The sequence below is a fragment of the Nesoenas mayeri genome, assembly GCF_963082525.1.
Source record: "Nesoenas mayeri genome assembly, chromosome: 1".
NCBI lineage: Eukaryota > Metazoa > Chordata > Aves > Columbiformes > Columbidae > Nesoenas > Nesoenas mayeri.
In genome coordinates, this window is record NC_137541.1 from 58493730 (window position 1) to 58517081 (window position 23352).

The window sequence follows — 23352 nt, forward strand, 5'->3', positions numbered from 1 at the left end:
TTCAGCTCATCCCTCTGCCTCCCAACCAGCACCTAACACACACAGAAGGGGACCACGACCTCCACACCAATGTGCCCTTGGCTTCAAAGGGATGCACTGACTGGAAGTCAAATACCTGATGTTTGCAATGGCTACTGCACAACCCGCTTGGTGGCTCTAGCAAGCTATAGGGGATTTCAAAGCCAGGCAAGGGCTGCTGCAGCAGCTGTCAATCAAAAAGCCCACAACACAGCCATTCCTGTTTCTTGAAGGAATAACTACAAGTGCCTGTTGTGCACTTCGTGTTTTTTAAAGGCTGCTTCCCTTGTTGAGACAGGAATAGGAAAACAGGTTTATTCAGGCTCATCCATTCTTTATGGAGTTCATGGCCCTCATGAAAATACCTTTTTTTTTTCCTTCCCCCTCCCCTTGCTCAGAGATGACAGACATTTCCAGAGCAAACGCTGAGCGGGTGGATTTTCAGGACACCTACCCTTAACCTGACTTCTCGGGAAGTCCTGGGCCTCATGGAGAGGCTATTTCCAACTGATGTATCAGCAACTCAGGGGATAAGCCTGGTGCCAGGTGGCTTAGTTGGGGATTATTAAAAGCTGTGCTGCTACCCATGTCTCTTTTTAGTCGCCTTTCTCCGCTTTCGGTGAAGTTCCTGGGATTCCTTCTGCTGCTCTGAAAGCAAACACCAAGCATCCTTCCCAGAAAGCCAGGCAATGTGGGCTTAGAGACAATGCCAAGAGGCACCGGCCAGATGCTCTTAAGAAATCACTGCATGATGGTACTGAAAGCCCAGCCCTTTGGTGGCAACAAGCCTCAGCACCAGGTGTCCCACCAGCAGCATCACCAAACGAGCTGCAGGCAGAGGGCACCCCCTTCACTAAGAGGAAGTGAAAGTCTTTGGAAATATAAACGGAATAACTTTGGCCCTGTATCAGCATGTATCTTGCAGTGACGGTACATGGACTTACTCATGATGGCCACTGTGCATTTCCCTCAGCATCCTCCTAACCAGCTGCACAGTGCGATGATGTTTGAAAGTAGCTTGCTCCATGATTTGGCAACCATTCATAAAGCAGAAAACTGAGGAGACAAAACCATGCATCCTAGACTGTTTCTATCTCCTCCATTGGCAATGTGGTGATGACTTGCTCTATCCCTTAACCTCCCAAGCTTGTTGGACATTATACATGTTAAACATTTACATCTAACCCACATGAGCATGCTCAGCAGATCCAGCTTACCAGAATAAAATTTGTGGCCCCTGGTAAGAAAGAATTTTTGTAGCTCTTCCAGTGTCCCCGCACAACACAAGTTTTGGCCCAGCTGAAGGATAAGATAGAAGAGAGACTGCGAGAAAATGGAGGCAACTCAACCATCAGAAACCAAACTGTAAAAGCTAAAAGCTGCAAAATGATACAGACACATTTCAAGTCATCCCAAAGCAGCAAAACAAAGAGCAAACTATTTTCAGCATCACTGATAGAAACTTGGAAATTAAAATATGAGACTATTGAGTGCATCTACTTGGTTTGCGAGTCCATGTGGCCGAGGCAATTATCTCCACTCGTTTCACCTCTCCACTCACTGGGAAAAGGACTGGTTTGGAAAGAAGGAAGTGCTTAAAAAGAGCAACAGTTTATCACAATCTCTTAAACCATTTAGGTACATATTATCTCAAAAGGATATAAAATAGTATGATCATAGGCCATGCTAAACTGTGCCATCTCATAATATGCAATCACTACCGCACAGAATCTGTATGGGGTCGATCAATTGCCCAGCAGGGTACCAGGGACATCAGAGCATTCTGGGGTACCGCAGCACAGCGGGGACAGCCTGCTGCAGTGATTTCGGAGAACTTCAGAGGGTTTGTTTTTGTTTTTTTTAAAAAAAGTATGTGACTAAATGTTCCCTTTCCTGTTGCTGTTTGCATATTGTTAAAGTGACAACTCCATTTTTAAAGCACTTGAGGTCACCTTCAAGAATTCACCATATATATCCATGCTTGCTTTTCATTTCCTAACCATCCTTTAACTTTCAGTAGCATTGCACTGCACAGCCTGGTGTTCACAACCTTCCTCGGCATCAGGTCACAACAAAAGTGTCTACCTGCAATTCTCCACAGCTATGCTTGTAGGTATTTCATATTTTTAAAGCCAGGGAAGCCTGAAACTTTGGAGCAACAGCAGGATGGAGGAAATGGCTGTTCAGCTCTCATTTGAAGTAAACACCACCTTCTCGCAGATTCCTACCCAATGGACAATATGTGGGGAGCACAGAGACCACCAGCAGAATGATAACTCCTAATTAGTTAAAAATGGAAACAAGAATGTGTGGAATGGGGCTGCCTACACCCATGCACAATAATTAGTAACACGCTGCACCACGCAAGGTACGTGACACTGTCACTCCAGCAACCTCCTGTTCCATGAAAGAGGAACAAGGTTAGACCTCACTACCCAACATGCAGTTTTAGTTTTAGCAATTTACTCGAAGGATGCATCACAGTGACAGTTGAGGAACATCCAAACTGGACGTTACAACTCAAGCTAAAACCCCAAATCAGCCCCACTACTTCCGGCAGCCTGCGGATTTCAAATGAAACCTCAGGACCCAAACTTAGAAGTAAAGCAGAGAGCTTGTGAAGCTGCTGCTGCCTGGGAGCGCTGGTTTGGACATCATCGGGAAGATGTCTAGCACCAAAGGCCATGTCACAGTGTGCCTCAGAGCAATGATGGCAGAAGGGACATTGAGACGGGTGCGCGAGTAGAGGCAGCTGCTGCTGTCGCCTCCGGTCAAAAGCACTGCAGTTCCCATCACCATCAAGCAGTGGAGAGCACTTTTACATGTCATCTTCACCCACCGTTAACTTTGACGCTGCTTTCACCTCCACTGATCTACGTGTTGAGGAAAGAGAAGGGCGCTGGGAAGACAACTCACTCAGAAATGCCTGCTTTTTAAGAAACCACCCTTCTTATTTTCCTGCACCACATGCATGGGTAAAAATAGGCAGCTGGCCTCGATAGCTGGTGAAGCTCTCAAACACTGAACAGATTTGCTGCAACCTTCCCGAGCACTGCACAAAGCTCATCCTTCCCTCCAGACACCCCTGAAAGGAGCACGAGGAGAGCCACGCTGTGGATACACTGTGGTTTCTAACCACATTGCTGTCAGGATATTGCATTAGATAAAGGCAGAAGCCTTCTCCTCCCTGCCCAGTTCTGTGTTTCAGCTCAAAATCAAGATAGCTGTGAGTTTACGGATGAGGACAAGGGAGGAGTGAAGGTGGCAGAGGGCAGCACTTAATAGCTTATCATCTGCTGTAACTGCAGCTGCAGAGACTTGTAGTTGGCCCAGCACCACCCAAACAAGAAACACGGGGTTATCAGACTCAAGATACAGCCGCTACTTGGGGAGGAACAAGACAGAAGGGAACTTGAATTCCCATGGAGCTCAGTCGGTGCAGAGTCACAGAAGAGGACTGGAAGGAGCCTCCAGAGCTCACTCCACACATGAATTCAGACAGTGCTTTTGTCACAGGAACATTATTCACTCCTTCCTGCTTCCCTTTTATTTTATTACAGATCACAAACTCAACAGACATCTACAATGACTAAAGCAGCAATTACAGGCACGTCACTGAAATACTGCAAGGACAGAATTACTCTGGATTCACGATACACCCTCGCCGCTTGCTGACGATTGTATTTGCTACAGGTCTGACTCTGTTGCCACTGAAGATGTACCAGCACACACTCCACAAGGCAGTGGAGCAGCACCGTGCCCCAGGTACCATCAACACCTTACAAACCATGGAGGCAGATGCTGAACCAGGTTTTCAAATATGGGCAGCACAATATCATTAGCCAGACCCGTGCAACTAATAACTACGTGCGCTTTGCTTCAAGGTATATCAACAGCTGGCCCCAATGAAGACATGATCTAAGACACCTGCTGCACACATTTTGAGGGGGGTCCTGGGCTGAGTGGGTATGAAAACTACACACGGCAGTATTCCCAAGCCATCAAAACTGAAATTCAATTGAGTTGGTCAATCAGATCTTTCAAGTTTCACAGTGCCCCTGGCTAGATGCATTTTCTCTTTCACATGCACTTCCAGCTGCTTGGCCTCTCAGTAGATGGCTATCAATCAAATACAGACCTTGACATTTAAATCTCAGGCAAATTCAGATCCATGCAATGCAAACATATGTACCCTCCTAGAGGTACATGTGCTTTCCGACAGCTTAATGATTCATTGCAAGGGAAGAGTCTGTTTGTTTTGCTTCAGAAACAGGTATTGATCCTGACACCCAAAAGGCATCTTCTCATGAAAGCAAAGTTATTCCCCCTTGTCTATGTCTTTTTTCCTGGATAGATCTCTTGGCCTGAAGTATTATACTGATTCCAGGTGTCTTTGGAGGTTCAGCGCATGTATGCAAGAACAGAAGGGGCAATGTCCCATGTTCCCACAGCACATTAATTGCTGCTCCTGTGGGGATCTGCCCTTCTATTCCACTTCCCTTAACCCTTACTTTCTCTCAAGGAATTACTGCAGGTATGTGCAGGACAGCAGACGATGCATAAATCTCCTCCCCTCAGTTTCCACTGAACACTCACTTTGCACAAGTCAGAAAAACATTATTTGGCTTTTTATTATTTTTATTTAAAGGCCTAAAGAACAACATAAATCCCTCTTTCCTTTTCTGGAGGAGCCAACAACACTCGTTAAGCCTTCTGGTTCCCTCTGCTGCCATAAAAAGGTGCAGAGTTCCTGAATGCGACCAGCTGCTGCGCAAAGGCCCTGCTGCGGTCTTGGAAAAAATTCAGAGTTCACACACCTCCCGATGGAGCCTCCCGTGGGATCACTCCAGCCTCCCAGCACTGCCGACTCAAGGTGAGAGCCGTTGCCGGTCACCTCAGAGCAGAAGAGCTTCCAGACACCCGCTTCTAAAGTAGAAAGGCTTCCAGAGACCCTCTTCTTTGGCTCCAAGTTTTTGGAAACAACTAGAATTCAGAAGTGACTGTCTACACAGTGCATGAGACTGAAAGGAGCAGTCTCTCTGCAAGGAAGACCAAGGAATCAAAGCACTTAAGGCTTTTGCTTTCTACTGGGCTTCAAAGATACTGTCCTTGAAGTCATTAAAGCCAAGTGTTCTGCTGATGAAGACAGAGACTGAGCAGAGCTACACATCAACCGGAGCATCTCTTTACAGGCCCATCAGCTTCCCCAGATAGCCTCACAACTAAGAAGAAGGGGAGCACAGAGACCCCAACTTCCCAGAAGCTCTGCACAGTTTCCACCTGGCAGAGCCCAGGGCTGGAGGAGGGCGCCGAGCCAGGCTGGGCATGCCAGGAGATGCGTCATTTCCATATGTAAAGGCAGTACCCACCCCTGCTTTACATCCCTCCCAGTTTCCCAGGAGTCAGGGAAACGAGCTCCCACAGTCAGGCAGCTGATCCTAGGCTGAAATGAGAGGTATCGCATTGACTACCACTATAACTAGCTACCGCTGAGCCTGCCTGCAGGTGATCTCCTGCATGCACAGCGAGGTGACAGCAAACCTCAGCGTCCCCAAACTAAAATACATGCACAAGTATGAGCTTGGTTAGTGCATGCTCAAGGGAGGTGATGCTTCCCAAAGCTACATTTACACACGTAAAACAGACATAAATTGTTCACTAGCTGACAACTTATCCAGCACCTCAAGGCAGCAAGACAACAAGACTCCCTATTGTAGGACCACTCCTGTTCACCAGAAGGCATCAGGCAACCTGATGGCAATGGGCTATGGCATGTTGGCTATATATGGATAGCAACCCTTAAGTTGCCCTCATCAACTGCCGGCATGCCAAAGCTGTGACATACTATGCACTGTCCCCATAATTCATTCATTTTGAGGTAGTTCCAAGCGTGTTTGTCGTAAGGACAGGTTCCATCAACAGCGGTGCTTGAAACACAAAGGCCGGTAGCACTCAAAATTGTCTAAGGAGGGAAGTGCTATATGAAAGTTCAAATATAAGAGACGTATTTCTCTGACAAGCATGCTCCAGGAATAGAAACGACAGTAAAACACGGTGATTAACAGAAGGATGTGTCTACCTTTTCTAGGTCAACTCTCAATAACTTGAGAAGATATCAGGTCACAGATTCATTTGGTGGGTTGTTTTTTTTTCTTTTTATTTCTTTAAAAAGACGGCTATACTGACTTCAATAGAACTTTTCCATTCTTCAACCATTAGATCTGCCTGATAATATATTTGACCTAAATGGAACTGAAGTTGCTTTCCCTCACAATAATGATAAGCCTAAGGAAGATCATTGCAGCATGTCCACATCAGATATTAGCAAGCAGAAATTTAAGAAAAGTTTAAATCATGACTTAAAGCCATGAAGCTAAATTCTGCTTTTATTACCAGCTGCTGAGTTTTAAGCTTGGACCTGCAGCTCAGAGTCTATGGACTGGGTAAGGGAAAAATCAGCCAGTCTTTCCATTCTTCTCTGTAATTTGAAACCACTGAGACATATCTCCGGGTATAAATCACATAGCTCTATAAATAAAATAAATTATCATTTTCTACTCTTTGGAAGAAAGCTGACACCAAATTCACACAGCAAATGTAAGAAAAAATAAGCCTGGCTTGTAGCCCAAGCACATACGATCTCTCTTGTTCCCTGGGAGGAAGCTCCACCACCACCATTACTTGGCTTTGCCCTTGGGGGCTTCTGGCTACAGGCAGCCTACAACACGCTAAACATCTATCTGTATGTAGCATCTTCAAGTCGTGAAGTAAATGTTTGTTAACAAAAAGGGCCCTGTGCAAAATTCCAGCAAACTCCCATGGAAGGATGCGCTCCTATTCTCAGGTAACTAAATGGTGAATCTGCCCAGTAAGTCCCAGTCCCAAGTTCACATCACATGGATACTTATGACTGCTTCTCCATACTGCATAAAAAGTGTCCCACTTTTTAAATGCACACTGTCACTTCTGTGAACTGAAGTATGACCTCTCCCCGGCACAGTCTTTTTAAAACAAGCTCCTACATACATGTGAAAAAGCAAGTAACCCACTACCAGCAAATACTTAGTTTTGTATAAACCAATTATCCTCTGCAGTAAAAAGATCAGATAAATACAGTTTTGAAAGAGCGTGGTTATAAAATGACTGAATGTATCATTCTGGCTCTTTTATAACAAATTAGAAGATAAAACTGAATAATTCTTTCATTTCATAACAAGAAAGAAATCTTCTAACAGACAACTGTCACTTAAAATCCCTTCAGAAACACCTCGTTCAGTTTCAAAGTGGGGACAAAGGTACATTATAAAGTGCTTTAAGAAATGTATTCCCTCCTATTCTAGACCCCACTTCTCAATAATACATAGCAAAGAAAGCAGGACACATCTTGGAGCCCACCAATACAAATCCAGTGAGAGCTCTGCCTGCCAAAGACAGCAGGATCCTTGGAGGTGCCTACAAACCACCGTGTTTGGAGTGCGAGCTGAAGTTCCTTTAAGTCTCTGTCTTCTGTACGTGACATGAGCATGACTGTTAAGTGAGTTTACCAGAAATATGAATGAGCGTATGAAGATAATTTCTCGAAATCCTTGCAAAATGGGAAGCTGCATTTCTTACCTAATTTCTAAGAAAAGGAGATTTACATGGTTTCATGTGTGTGACAGTTCCTCCAGCATCCCCAGCAACCTTCCAGCTCATGGGTAAATTTCAACTAACTGGCCAAAGGACTACATCAAAAGGGATGGCCACTTGCAACTGTGTTTCTGCCAGTGTTATGAAAGCAAAAGATCTAGGAGAGATTATGCCATTTTCCCCAATGGAGGGGAAGGCTAGTGGCATGTTGAACCCTTGCTGGGTATTAGAGAAGCGACACAGGAATGTGCTCAATGACGCACAGATGGAAAAAGCTTTCACCAACCTAACCCAAGCATGAAGCCCTTTCATCCCTCCCCACTTGGGTTTTGGCCACAATAACAAATAACCCAACAATTGAATAAAGCGTGGAGTCTGCTCACTGTTTTGGCAGCCCATCCTGCCTCACGGCTTGCCCAGCCCTCCCCAGGGCTTCCCCCCCACACCGTGCTTGAGTACCACACAAGGGGCCGCCATGAGCCAGCTGCTTTTTTAAGTGAGATCAAACCCTTCCCGGAGGGTACAGCACTCAGGCAAGCACCGCCAGCCTCTCGGAAAAATTCAGTGCTTTTAGAAAGATGACAGACCTTGGTCTTGTTACTCACAGTCCCACAGGGAAAGACATGGGGGTAAAGCCTTGAAGTCCACAGCCCCTCAGTGAAAATTCTGCCCCCAAGTCGGTCCCCACAGTTATCGGGGAGGCACAAAACACAGGCCTGAGAAAGCAGAGCACTGGCCTCTCGCACACCACTAGATGATCAACGGAGAAACCCACTCCCATCATTCTCAATTAAAGAGCCTCATTTTTATTTTTCTGTGGAGTGTCCCAAGGGAATGGGGTAAGGCTACCGGCCTCCTTGCAGGAAGGAGGTTACACTCAAATGCCGTGCATCCACTTTTTAAACACAGATTGTTTGCAGCACTTAATTCCAAGAAAGCCGCAATTAATTGTGCTACGGTATCAATAAGCACACGGGTTACACCATTAGAGGCCATTATTTTCCCTCCAAGACATCACATTACTACATTATTGATACGACAGTATTATGAAGCGGTGCTCTGCATTCTTCTTCCTACTGAACACCAAGTTCATGGCACTATAGCATCAATGCCAGATTTAGCAAGGATCCTTTTTCCAGTAGGTCAAAAATTCCAGTTAACAACGTAAAAAACAGCTGCGCAAAAAGTTAAACACCTGTCCTTAATCAAATGCAAATGCTTGGGTTTCTATTTCATACAACTCAAAATTACAGCTATTTCTAAATACTCTGCTTCGACAGTGAATATTTTTACCTCATCTGGACAGACTATTTTCAGAAAGGCATTTGAGAGAGATTAAGCCAGAATGCAGTAAATTAAGCGAGCCACTTACGTAAATATTGAACTTCTTTGAAGTTAAGGGGGGGGGGAAAAAGCCGCTATATCTAGAGGGTTGCCACTCCTAATACAGGGAGCACACATGAAAGCCAGGAAAGAAAGATTTGCCCATGTCAAGATTGTAGAAGAAAACCTACAGAAGTTATCACAGAAGGAGCTCAAAACAGTAGATCATTCAGCCCTGTGACTCTTACTCATTCACAGCACTATTGAAACAAACTATGTTTATTTGTGTGAACAATACTGCAGGAAGGAGCCTCTGTTTGCAGAGCATCTAGTCAGCAGTGAATGGTTCTGCAGCACAGAGGAAGGCCAGCAACACCCGCCACATCTTGTGCAATGCCTGAAAGGGGTATCCAAGCAAAGCCTGGGCTAAAACATGAAACAATACTTCCTCTGCAATTATTAACATAAGACAGAGTATCAATATAATCTTTAGAAATGTTCTCCTTCACGTGTATCACCCAGCAAATTGCTTCCCAGTCAGTCCCTGCAGTATTCAGCTCCACAAACCCCCAATACATTCCGAAAAGGAGAGGGCTCTTCAGAGTTATTTTAAATTTACTCTCAGTTTCACTTAATCTCACATCCCAGCTCTCTGCAAAGAATTAGGTGGCTGATCAGTTCCCGCATTGTCACTCACTCTCTTGCGCGGTACAATCACAGCTTCTCCTGGGTGCCTTCTTTGTGGACCAAATAATACCACCCTGGTTGACTGTCGCTATACAGAAACATTCCCCTTGGGCTCCCCAATTTTCATTATCTCTTTTGCTGTTTGCTATTCTTTCTCTTTCTGGAAATGAGGCTACTTAAACTGAACTAATTACTCCAGGCTCAGAGGATGCTTTATGGGGGTGCTGAATTGTTCTCATTCTTCTCTCTGCCATAGACAATACCCATACACTTGTTTAAATAATGACAACTGTTCTAGCCTATCAGTGCGATGTCAGCAGCACTGGTGAACCTTCACAAGATCAGAACTTGTCCCTGTGATGCTCCTCAGGCCGCGGTCAAGGGGAAAAGTAAACTAAGAAGCTCTCATTTTCTCAACTCCCCTTAAATGCTGTCTTTACTCCCAAATGCATGTTTTCCCAGTGACTCATCCAACTCAGACCCTACTGGACCACATAAAGTGTGAATCCCAATCCTAAAGACCTCAGTGTGTCCACAGTACCTTCTTACTCCTGCCAGGGATGTCTCGGCAGTGCAGTGGGGAGTATGCAACATGGATTGCACAAGCTGCCCATGGGCCTTGCAGCTCTTTTCAATAGTACAGGTCTAACTCTGCTCAGCAACCAGCTTTGTAGCCAGTTTTGTAGTTTGGGTGTGTTTGCACTGTTTGCATGAGAAGCAGCTATTAAGCGGGCAGCTGCGTTCCAGGTGAATTCCCAGCGAGTCCCAAAGCATAGTCCTAGGTTGGGCAAATCAAGAGCCATCTAATCTCAAAGTGACAAAAGTAGGGGTGAGGATGGCAGGGTCCCTTCCAAAGGAAAACGTCACTATGGCTGCACGTCCTCGCTCCGAAAGAAAGAGAAGTCACCTGTGATAGTGGCCAAGCACCCAGGGCCAGCCCAAAACCTTAGAAAATACTTTGTGACTCAGCCAGCTCCTGCTTCACACCAACAGTCTGTAATTAAAGGTGTCTCGATAGCAATTCGCCAGCCCTGATAAGGTGGTGTCTTCTCATCTGTCTAATAACTGCTGAGTCTCTCCACAACCTCAAGCTCTGTCTCAAGCCCTTCTTTCCATATGACATCCCTGGTCAGCAGAGACGCAGAGCTGGCAGACATCAGCATCCCCATCTGCTCTGGCAGTTTGATGGTTCTCATCACCACAGGTCTCCTTATAAAACTCACCAATTATCCCACGCATACACAGTTTCTGTGTGCCTAAGAGAGTTGACAGCCCATATCCTCCCTAAAAATCAATTTGACTATATGTATGCTTAAGGTGGAATAAGCTTGAGCTAGGGTATTCTTCTCTTGTTGTATTTAATCCTGCTTTAGAAGCATTCAGCCACCACAGTTTAACTGCTGATGTATGTCAGACAGCGTCACCGACTTACCTGCCTTGGCTCCCAGTTTTTGGCTGCAAGAACATTGCTCCGTAAGTTCAGCATCCTTCGCATTAGATGGGTGTTTATCTCATTCCTACATTTAAACCTATAAGATAGCTGAAATTACTCCCGATTGTCCTACCTCTGGTTCACCAAACATGCCCTTTAAGATTGACAGCAAGACATCATAGGCATTCACACAAATGGAAATTTTTCATTACAAACAGTCTGCAAATTGCTGGTGCCTGCCCCTGCATTTACTTGGTTTGCAAAACTGTTTTCACTATCCAAAACCATTTGATGCACAAGGTAATTTTTTTGTGAGCACAGTGGTCTAATGAAAAACTAACTAATGGGTAAAGCACAACAGCAGGTCCTAACTACTGAGGGGTGACTTTTTGGGGGCTGGGTTGTTGGGTTTTTTCCATATTAAAGGAACTGCGTATTTTGAAAGCCTTCTTCCTTACTGAGAACACTGAGATAATTAAACTGAAGCTCTTATTTTTAAAATCTAATTTAGTTTTGAAAACATACGCTGCTGGACTATTTTTAGTATTTTTCTTATTTGGGCCAGTGGAAATAGGCTAGCCAGTTAGGGCTCACAGGCTGCACCAAGCAGAGTTCACTTTGCAGTCTTTAAGCTGAACACTATGAATCAGTAAAGCAAGTTTAAAAAAAAAATCCATTCAAATTATAAATAAATATCTGTAGTGAGGTACTGGTACTGAAAAAGCTTATTTTTAGCTAAACTAAATCAGGGCCTACTGCTTTGACTCAGGAGCTTAATTTGTTATAAACACAGAGTAAAATAATCTACCTACCCAGACTTACAGTGAATGATTCAGTGAAACTAATTTATGTGACACGCTGGCATGCAAAAAAAATGCTCCTGTATCACAAAAAAAATCTCCTTACCTCTCAGTGGGTACCCAAAATGACTCCAACCTCTGACATCTCTGTCTTTCCTGTTGGCAGCACTTCCCGCCAAAGTCCAGCATCAGTCCCTGGGCACCTGGCCCACCTCGGTGGTGGCAGCTTGCCTTGCTACCAGCCATGTCCTCTGCTTTGAGGTGATGCAGAAGTGAAGATGCTCCACCTGGGGCAAAGGATCTGCAGCCTGGGGAGTGGATACGGCCCACAGCACCATAACCTGTTTTTCCAAATCCCTGCCGGATAACATCCTGGAGCGGGATTTGCAAGGCTTGCTCAGCCCTCTGCAAGGAAAAGCCAACCTTCCTCAACTTTAGTACCTTGTTCACAGCCAAACACAATATATTAGCAAAGGCACTACAGCCCAGCAGTGTTTATCCAAGACTACCACGGGGCTAGAGAAACTGTGAAACACTGTGGGATGCAAAGTTTCCACCAATTATTTGACTGCCTTGAAAATGCAAATGCATTCAACCATACCTCTGCTGCAACCCTGGCCCTGTTCACTTCCCCCACCTGGGAGCAATATTTCATAGCACAGTGCAATTTAAAACCAGAATGTTTTTATTAATTTTAACGCCTCAGACTCTCACAGGTCCAGGTGCTGCTCCACAGCACTCGAGGACAGAAATCCAGTCCTTGAAGAGGCCTCTTCTCTAATCTTCTCGGGGGTTCCTGTTCGCCTGCTTGCTCATGAGCTGGTCCCAAGACCTTTACGTCTATGTGAAGTCCATGGGCTGCTCACACAAGTGAGATCTATCCACTTCAGGGCTCTGGAAGCAGCCTGTGAATCTGCTGACCCAAAGGTATCACCCATGCTGCAACGCCTCTGTGAGCTCCTATCTCCTGGCAAGCATCCCGCCTCCCACTCATCCTGCAGCACTCACCCCTCCCTGCACTTTCGCTTTCAGCTGCCTTACAACACCAGGAGAAAAGAGCTTATACCTGTCTTCTGTGCTTCCATGTATCTTTGGAAAGATCCTGGTATCAACATCCACGATTGCCTTAAGCACAACAGTAGGAAAAGCCCAGTCCCGATGTGTCACGCCAGCGAAGTTCCCACCAAGCAGATCTGTTCTGTTCACTGACAACAGACAAAGCAACCACCACAGATTTACACTAAGTCTGCATGAGAGCCGCCAGGACCAGAATCCAGCCCAAAATATTTGAACAAGTAGGATGCCATCTATAATACAGTGCTTGTAAATGGTCTGGAACTGACTGAGATGAACAAGTCCTTCCTCCCTCACCTGTCTCTGCCAGCTTGGTTCAGCAGGGTCATGATCACCTGTCCTGAGGCCTGTTGGTACAAGTGGTGTCATTTCCTTCCTGTTCCTCACCACCGATCTCATATCATTTAACTCTAAACCAAACCAAAGCCCATTTATTTTCTTTATCAGTGATGAGCCAAGAGAATCCCCGTGGGAAACTGCAAGTGTCCCAAGCACCTTCTCAGCCCCCAACCTGGTCCATATATTTACTGAAGGATGACAACAGTCCTCTTACAATAAGTACCATACTAAAAAACCTCCTGGGTTGTTTCCCGGTACAATTACAACAACAAAAAGGGTACTGCTCACTATGAACTGAGCATAAGAATCAAGGAAGATAATGAAATACCATGAAGATGACAGGCACTGCTTGAATAGAGCCCAAGAAAATAGTCATATCACTTAAGCCACGCTGTGCAACTTCCTCCTCACCCACAATCTGCCATGGTAAGGGAGTGTGATGATTTGAAAGCATTAGCTTAGTATAGCAGGTTAAACTAATTAAAATAACCAAGACAAGCCTTGGTAGCCTCAGCAAGGTATCAGCATAAGTGCCTGTAACCCACCCATGCTGCTGAACTGATCCAAACAGATCCTTGTTCTTCAGCTGCTCTCAAAAAAACACACTCCTCATTCCTGCTACAAAAACGAGCCCAGAGCTGCCTTCTCACTGACTCATTTCGCTTGATCAGTGGCCTCCTCGCTTCTGTTTTTTACAGGAGAGAGATGTAGCTTTATGGAAAGCAAAACAAGTGACTGACCACCAGACTGTATCTCCTCGCAGCCTACAACAGCAGGACTGCTGTATTACCTTCTGGGAAAATGGGAAGCTTACGTGCTGACAGACAAACGTGGCCATGCTGAGCCCACTGACAGGAACTCTTTGTTGTAGGAAATCCCTGAAAACAAGGACAGACTGAGAGCTGCATTTGAGGCTTCAGCTGGCATAGTCCTCTGTAACATCTGTGGGGTTTTTTCAGGCTGTCACCATTGAACACCTCTGGCAAAGTAACTACAGGTGAAGCTGACTGCGCAGTCTCTGGGGTAATTTTGACTCCATCTGTACGACTTTTAAAACCTTTAAAATACTTGTCATGTGCATAACAATTATAATTACAGACTTATATGGAGATGGTGAGGAAGAAAACACGGAGAAGAGCAAAGGGGAAAAAAGGTCCCATTTTTTTCCTTTATGCCCTGCTGAAACCTCCTGTGCCCAGGGCAAAGGCAAACACCCTGCAGACAGAGCCACAGGCAGGAGTGCTGGGACAGAGGGACAGGCAAGATGGTACCACAGCCATGGCTGGACATGACAGCCCAGCCTGGCAAGCTGAGAGAGGCAGCAGCAAAGCAGTGACAGTGGGAGGAGGCTGGGAATGTGAGCAAGCACTGATGCACACTGTGAAGGTCACACGGGAGATTTGGGGGGGTGACAGCATGGGAAAAATCATCCCACAACACCGAGCAGCTGCTCATTTTGCTGCTCCGCAGTTAACGCAAACACTTGGTGTTAAAGGAACAGTCTGCTGGGCCCCAAGCAGCCGTCTCAGGCCAACCTGCTCAGGGACGCAAATAGTGGCAGCGATGCTGCTTGTGATCCACGCAGCAAGAGAGCACATCCTGGTGACAAACCCCTCATCCATCCCCTCCTTGCTTCTTCTTTACAGCCTCTGCTGGGCCAGCAACAGAGCTATTTTGGGTGGAAGCCACTAGTTTCAGTGAAGCATCTGAAAGGAGCCCCCACTCCTTTAGCAGTACACATTGGCCAGAAGAAATTACTCTGGACAGAGGATATAATTCCCAGTGCCCACGCTCTCCAGGAAACAGCTTTCTCCTCCTCTGGTGTCATCTAATTGAATGCAGCTTTCTCCTTTCACACCTTCACTGGGGTTAAGGCAGGAGGAAAACCATACAGTTTTTCTCTGGCTTCTGAGAGAAGGGAACTCAGTCCCTATCCCAGATACAGGAGAAAAGGCTCAGGATTTACAAGTCCCAAGCTGGTGCACCTCTGAGTATTTACTCTGGACAACGTGGAAGATCTCTCACTTATAACAAGACAGCTTGGTTCAATACACACTGCACAAAGACCAAGACATGAACCATGGCGTCTTTTTCATTCAAATTAACTTCGAGCAGCTACAGAAGAGAGAGCATTTGCAGTAGCATTAGGCAAAGGTGCAAACTTGTTCCTAATGCTCACTTGATCCTTATGGCACCAGCTCACAGGAGAGCTGAAAGACGAGGTGATGCCTTGAAGCCTATTATCATTCAAGGGGCAGGGGGAGAACCCAATATAATGCCAAAATCACACTGTAATTCCCCTAGCATGTTCCTTGTACATATAGTTGTATTTCCCAATCATACTTCGAAAACCTCATTTACATCAGAAAATAAGTGGTATAGCTGCAGCCCTAAAAATCCCTAGTGCTGCCACAGTTATAACTGCTATTAAGGTACTTTCCAACATGATAAAGGGAATAATCATTGTAGTATACATCATCTTTATGGTTATTCTGGGTGTTTCTGATATAACCATTTCTGGGATTTCTTTTTTTTACATTAAATTCATAACTAAAACAAATTACATGAATAAAAATTTCCAGAGGGAAACAAACTTTCATCAGCCAGTCAGTCGAACAGCAACCTCCCACTGGGTCTCAACTTCCCAGTCCCACCATTGTTCCTCAACCCTCACAAGGCAATGAAGGTCTGCAATGAGCACACACACTCTAAGTGTCTGCCTGTCTGTCTGTCCCGCTCCTGCCAACACGGGGTGTTCAGGCAATCCACCCCATTCCAGGGAAGGAGCACAGGTTCCCCACTGCCATCCAACCTCCCACCAGCATCGGTGGCCACAAGCCATGACTAAGCACAACCTTCCGCTCCTTGGGCAGGTGACTGTCCCTCCCATCCAGAGAGGGTACAAATGCACAACTTGTTTGGACAGGCTGTGGAAATTTGTTTCGGAGGCTGTCAGGTAAGAAAAATTGAGAAAAAATTACACAGCATTTGTTGCACCGCTGCTGATGTCAACCTACAGGCAAGGGACTCGAGTGCCCAGAAGCAGATGGGAAAAATATAACACCAAAGACCCCTAAGTATAACATAGAGGCACATAAAGAGAACTTCAAACTGTATTCCAGATTTTTTTTTTTTACCAGTGAAAAATAAGATTAAAATATAATGGGGAAAAAAAAAAAAAAAAAAAAAAGGATGTTCTTGAAACTGTAGTTAAAAAAAAAAAAGCCCAGGAAAAAGGCATGAAATTCCATTTTGTGCCCAAATATTCCTCTATCATCCTAGCTGAAATAAGTTTTAGATTGATTTTTACGTTGCCCCTGAAGGCATCATAGCATCTTGAATGGTTCAATTACAATAGAAAGCAGAGAAGTAAGAAACAGATAACAGTATGCTCACCAGTAAAGGAAGGGAATGGTCCCTGTCTACACACATGTATGCATACGTGTGTCAGAACTTAAAACCATTAACTGATCTGGTTAAGCTGTGCTATTATATTGATATTGCTCATTTGCCTGGTGTCCCTCTAGGTCGCCTGGGTTAGGAAGGAGGCTGAGGTTAAACTGAGGTTAGCTGACATGTGCTGGCCAAGCCTGACCTAATCCTGGGTTTCTTCCTCGTTGTTCTGTCTTCCTCTCTAAATAATATTAAGAATAGAAAGAAACCACAGGCACACAGTTGGGTTCCAAATAACTATTTTTAGTAGCTGTACATAAACAGACAAGGCCAAGTTGTGCACGCCGGCTGCTCTGCAAAAACCTCCTCCTCATGATCCTTGGCTCCCTCTGACCATGGGTCCTGCAATACAAGATAAGGAGACCTCCAAAACTGAAATGAAAACAATCTGTTTTCTAAACTCTGTTGTAATACAAGTGTTTTCTAACACCTTTCCTCTGTCTAGTAAAAGAAAACCTTTATAATTCAGTGTAGGTGACTGAGCTACTTGAACCTGCCATCCAAGCATCCCATGTGAAAATGAAACATGTGGACTGCCTCCTTCAATTGTTGCTGGGTCCAAGACCTGAGGAAACGTCCCAGTCATCTCAAAGCATCTCTCGGATCTGGTCTAAAAGTAGCGGTTTGATGAGCAATAAAGAAGCAAAAATAATATAGCTGAAACCACAGAGGTGCCAGCTTTTACTGCCTTTCATTGAGTACACAATATTTTGCTCCCACTATTTCAAGGGAAATAACACTCCACGCGACTGTTACAGGATGTAAAATGTGTACTGTGCTGTTCAGAAAGAGCTCGTAATTGAAACATTTGAGTGCCAATGAAATCCCAAACGTAAAGTTTTTAATTTTCATTCAACCATGACATTAAAATTCTGGTTGTGCAGGAGGAAAAAAAAAATTTACTACTTCAGAGTGCTTTTAAGGTCTATTCTTCTGATATAGTAACTAGGATAAACTGAGCCAAGATGCCAGCAGCTGCTGGCATACTCACAGTATCACAGTACGTTCGGGATTGGAAGGGACCTCAGAAGATCATCTAGTCCAATCCCCCTGCTGGAGCAGGAACGCCTAGGTGAGGTCGCACAGGAACATGTCCAGGTGGGTTTTGAATGTCTCCAGAGAAGGAGACTCCACAACTCCCCTGGGCAGCCTGTTCCAGTGCTCTGGCACCCTCACTGAGAAGAAGTTTCTTCTCAAATTTAAGTGGAACCTCTTGTGTTCCAGCTTGATCTCATTACCCCTTGTCCTATTATTGTTTGCCACCGAGAAGAGCCTGGCTCCATCCTCATGACACTCACCTTTTATATACTTATAGACATTAATAAGGTCATCCCTCAGTCTCCTCCAAACTAAAGAGACCCAGCTCCCTCAGCCTTTCTTCATAAGGGAGGTGCTCCACTCCCTTAATCATCTTTGTTGCCCTGCGCTGGACTTTCTCCAGCAGTTCCCTGTCCTTCTTGAACTGAGGGGCACAGAACTGGACACAATATTCCAGATGGGGTCTCACCAGGGCGGAGTAGAGGGGAAGGAGAACCTCTCTCGACCTACTAACCACTCCCCTTCTAATACACCCCAGGATGCCATTGGCCTTCCTGGCCACAAGGGCACAGTGCTGGCTCATGGTCATCCTGTTGTCCACCAGGACCCCCAGGTCCCTTTCCCCTACACTGCTTTCTAATAGGTCATTCCCCAGCCTATACTGGAACCTGGGGTTGTTCCTGCCCAGATGCAGGACTCTACACTTTCCCTTGTTAAATTTCATCAGGTTATTCCCCACCCAACTCACCAGCCTGTCCAGATCCCGCTGGATGGCAGTACTCCATGGTACTCCAGTGGCTTATTCCTCACACTGCTGTCTGCTTCTCCTTTGCCATCCCTACTCCCATACCACACCAAGAGGTTGTCCAGAGGCTTATCAAGGAGATGTGTCCTGCTGCCTGCACGCACAGAGTGCCACCACCTTCATCCACATGCCCTCAACCCCACACAAGGAACAAGCAGGCTCCTGTTGGAGCGTGGGGCTCCTGCTGAGGCAACTGTCTGAGCTTGGGCCAGATGCACCCCATACAAACCCAGCAGGCTGAAGCACCCACTGAAAGAACTACCTGAGGTATCTTCTTTGTTCAAAGGCACATGACCATCATTTGTAGGAAGCAGAAGGTTATCTTGCAATGCTGATCTTATTCAGCAGCTTCCAAGATGACTGGGTATGACACCAGGCTAAAAAGCTCAGCTGAAACCACTAAACACTCTACACAGCTGACAGGGAAGCCCTGAAAGCCTGTTTTGTGTCTTGAAGATCCTCAGACCATCTTCCCCAACACTCGTTCACAATCTATATCAGAGCAATCTCAGACTACATCATGCGCAAACTCATGTCCTGTGATCTTCACGGGTTGCCTGTTTCGTCGTCTAGATGGAATTTAAGGTGTTGAATTTAGCCTGGTAAAGTTTTGAAAGTCTGACATTTACTTACCAGAGAGACACCACCTCTCCCTCCAAAAAAAATGCCTTCGGATAAGGTACTGCTAGGGGCCCTGCTTTTGCACAGCTTTCTTTTCCTCCCCTTCATTCAAATAATTTTGGCGATAGTACCTCCAGAATGGATGCTGCCTTTGCTTCTCATTTACGTCTGATTGACCAAATTCACTGATTTTAGTGCTTCTGTATCCATGTGCCACCCAGCTGGGGAATGGCACCCAGCTTTATCCAACCTCCAGAGTAGCAGACCTGTCTCTACTCCTGGAGCAGCGCAGAAAGATGTGAGAAGTAGTCTTCTAACTATTAAGTTGCTTTATCGCAGTTTTCAAGTACTGAGTATAGAGGAAAGAACTTGTGGTTATGCCACTATATACAGATGTAGCTTCCAGCAGTCTTAGCCTCCTACCACAGATTGCCCAAATAGTTTTGAGCAGGTCAAATAATCGCTCGCATCAGATCTCCCCACCTTTTAAGTGCCTGAGAAGGAAAGCAACCATGGAGCACTCAGACATCAAAATCGTGAAGACTATATAAGCAGATACATATCTCACTGGTGAAGAAACAGACTGATGTGTTTAATGGTTTATAATGGCTGTTTTAGTTGCCATGAAAGTACTTAAGAGGATGCAACATGCCCTTGGATTAAATCTAAATAAACATAAACAGCAATAAAAAATGGCTTTTATTACAAGAAAGCCTGACTCCTGTTCGCACCTGTAACTTTAAATATATATAACAGGATGCCAAGCTACGTATTTTAAGATTCTAAAAACCAAAACAACATCACAGTCACTTGTATAGAAAACATAATGACACAGGGAGAGAGGTAAAACAAAATGGACAACTTGCTTGGGTCTGGTTCGAACATCTTAGCAAAATGCCATTTGCTCAAGTCAGGACTGCACTAGCAAGGAGATTTGTGCCAGGTAAAGCTACAACAAAATGGAGACGAAAACTCTGAACCCTGTCCCTGGAAGGGAGATAAATGAGGGTCAGAATGAAGTTCATTTAAATCCACTGAGCTGATACAGAGGGAGTTAGAGAGATCCGCAAAACAAAATGAAAGGCTTGGTAGGAGCCTGCACAGCCAGTGCTGCAATGTCAGAAACGCAACACAGTGCCATCTGAAACCTACAGGCACAGCACCAAGATTCGAGGAAAAACAACCGTGGCACTCCTGAGGAAGACGTGCCTGCCTGCAACAGCAGCCGAATAAAGCACAAGGGTCCTGCAAACACGTCTCTGACAGCAAATGCATTTCGAGGGAAGGTTCAGCAGAGCCTCTAGGGAGGACATCCATGGCTGGAGTAAAACTGACAAGAGGAATATAATAGAGCTGCATCTGTTTGCACCGGGGAGGAGGATTTGGCCCTTTCTTTTGCTCCTGCTTGGCATCCTCGCTTGGGTCTCTTATGAGAGAAAAGGTGTCTTGACACAATAGATTATTAACTGTAATGCACCCTCTGTGGCTATAACAACTTAACAGGGCTTATCTGTAGACCTGATCTAGACTTCCAGTTATCCTTGTTCTCCCAGTTCCATTTTCCCCCCAGTATTTGCATCTGAGCTTGACAGGTATTTTGTATGTAAGCTGAATAGAAGCGTTTGCATGTGCCTGTGCACGCTCAGGAGACGGCAGGAGAAAACCACCCGATTTTAACTCGGGTTCCCTGAGAGGAAGCCCGTTCCATTTTCCCTTCCCTGACAGAGAGAGCTGAAATGAGACACATCAACTTTGGGATCGTGCTCTACCAAACTGTAACACATTAAAAATATTTGACTCTCTGTTTAAAAGGGGAAAAAAAAAATCTCCAGGAAGTTGATGCATCACCGTGTTGCATCTGTATCAAGCTCTGGGTAAACAAGCAGCAACATGAATGAAATCTGTCCAGAAAAACTGCATTTCAGCGCCAGCCACGCAATCTCTGGCCAAACCACTGCATATGCAACAAAGTTTGATCTCGCTTGCGAGCACTCAGCTGCGCTTCTGCCATTTCCTGTGGAAAACTGAAGCTCTGAACGGTGTCACCCAGCGCCGGCCGACACCCCTGCCAGCTGCCCCTAAATACACCCCCTCCGCCGCAGGCAGGCAGCCCCAGCTCAGCCAGGCGGGGATGCTCGGCAGCTCCGGGCCGGGCACCGCCGGGAAGGGGCAAACCCGCCGCTCTGTCCCCTCCTCCCCACCACGGGCACCCCGGCGGCGCGGCCCCGCCGCAGCCCAGCACCTCCCCGGTGACAGATGCCGCGGCCGCCCCAGGCCCGGAGGGACGGACGGGCGCCCGTCGCGGGGGTCCCGCCCCGGTGCAACAGGTGGTCGGCGGCGCCCGGTCCCGCCCCGCGGCCGCACTCACCGCTGGCGTTCTTGCCGCAGATGAGGTGCTGGTAGGGCTGCAGCAAGCCCCAGAGCTCGGGGTCATTGTTGACCGTCTGCTCCAGCGTCTCCAGGGTGAAGCGGGGCGCCTCGCCGCCGTCCTTCTCCTTCTCGGCCGGGGCGGCAGCGGCGGCCGGGGGACGGCCGGGGAGCGGGGCGGCGGGGCCGGCCAGCACCCGGGCGTGGATGTCGCGGAAGAGACACTCGGTGCCGGCGGTGAGGTAGATGGCGGCGTGCTCGTGGATACGTAGGGCCACGCGGCTGTCCACCATCCAGCGGTAGAACTTGCCCACGGAGAAGGACAGCCCGCACCGCGCCGACTTGCCGCGGCTGAAGCGGTCGCCGCCGCTGCTGCTCATGTTGTAGAGGGAGAGGGCGCCGAGGGCGGCCGCCGTGCAGCGGGCCGCCAGCGTCCAGCCCAGGACGATCTCCATCGCGCTCCGCACTTCGTGCTTGGTGCACTTGGCGAAGCGGAGACTCAGCCGCTGCGCCTCCCGGGCGATGCGCACCAGTGCCCGGCTCACCAGCGTCGAGAGCCGCGCCGCCGCATCCCGGCTCCCGGGGCTGGCAGCGGCGGCGCCCGGTGCCCGCGGCTCCCGGCGCGGCGGCGGCAGCAGCAGCGCCTCCACCTCCTCCAGGCTCCAGGGGACCTCCTCAAGGTCGGGCAGGAGCCGGGAGCACTGCTGCCCCGCGCAGTCCAGCACCTCGGAGTCTTCCGCTAGGACGGTGTTGACGGTGTCGAAGCTGTTGTGCCGACTGTGCATGGAGTCAGTTAGGTGCGGCCAGCAGCTTCCTCCATAGGGGTACGCGGGGTGCGAATCCGAGCAGCACAGCGACAAGTTGGAGGAGCGCACCGAGTCCGCCGCGCCACCATACCCGGAGTCCAGCGTCAGGTCTTCCAGCGTCCTCACCGCCGTCTTACCTCTCCGGGCCATCGCTGCACTTCATGCTGCACCCGCGGGACCCGGGCGGGGAGCGGTTCACAGGAAAGGGGGAGAAAGAGAACAACGGGAGGGCGCGGAGAGACCCTCCAGCCGCTTCGCTTCGCCCTGCCGGCCACAGCCTGCTGCTGCCACCCCGCTCCGCTCCGCCAGACGCCAGGGAAGCGGCGGTGCTGCCCGCAGCCTGCTGCTAGCCACGGCCCGACTCCGGCTCCTGCACTGCGCCGCGCCGCCGGCCCGACACCGCAGCGCCGCGCCGGCCGGGGGGGCGGGGCGGGGCCATGCAAAGCGCCTCGGGCTCACGGCCAATGGGACCACGCGGAGGCGGAGACATGCAAATCGCCGCTCCCTACGGCCAATGGGGCGGCGCCCTGCGCCTAGTGGCACCGCCCCTCGCCTCCGCGGGGTGCGGAACCGCCGCACCGCACAGCGAGGTGCGGGAGCGGATCGTCAAAGTGCGGGTCCGCCGCTGTCCCCGGCGTGTCCCGGTCCTGCGGGGGCTGCAGCCTGCGCGCAGGCAGGACCCCGCCGTCCAGTCCCGAAGGCGCGGATTTTGCGCACTGCAAAATGAAGACGCGTTAGTCCGGCGCTGCCCCAGTGGCATCGCTCGCAGCCGGGTGCGTGGCGAGGCCTGGGGAAGCAGCGCAGCTGCGTAGCTCACATCGCGTCCTCTGCCCCTCCCGGCTGGGAAGAGCAAGGTGTGAAGCCCATCTCTGTCAACATCCACCACCCCAGTTCCTCAGGCTCATAAACCCGGGTCCTGCTCCAGCCCTCACTGTTTTTTCACACCAGCAGTTGCTCGAC

The 23352-nt window shown here is 47.8% G+C and overlaps 1 protein-coding gene across 1 annotated transcript in view; it reads right to left on the reverse strand.

Annotated features, from left to right (window-relative positions):
* Nucleotides 1-22542, reverse strand: part of ABTB3 (ankyrin repeat and BTB domain containing 3) — a gene marked incomplete at both ends in the record, with an annotated part of 172539 nt that extends 149997 nt beyond the window's left edge. The window contains one exon of the mRNA XM_080339485.1: nt 21588-22542. Coding sequence (XP_080195611.1) covers nt 21588-22542 — 955 coding nt within the window. The remainder of the gene's footprint in view (nt 1-21587) is intronic.
* Between the last annotated feature and the right edge of the window lie 810 nt (nt 22543-23352).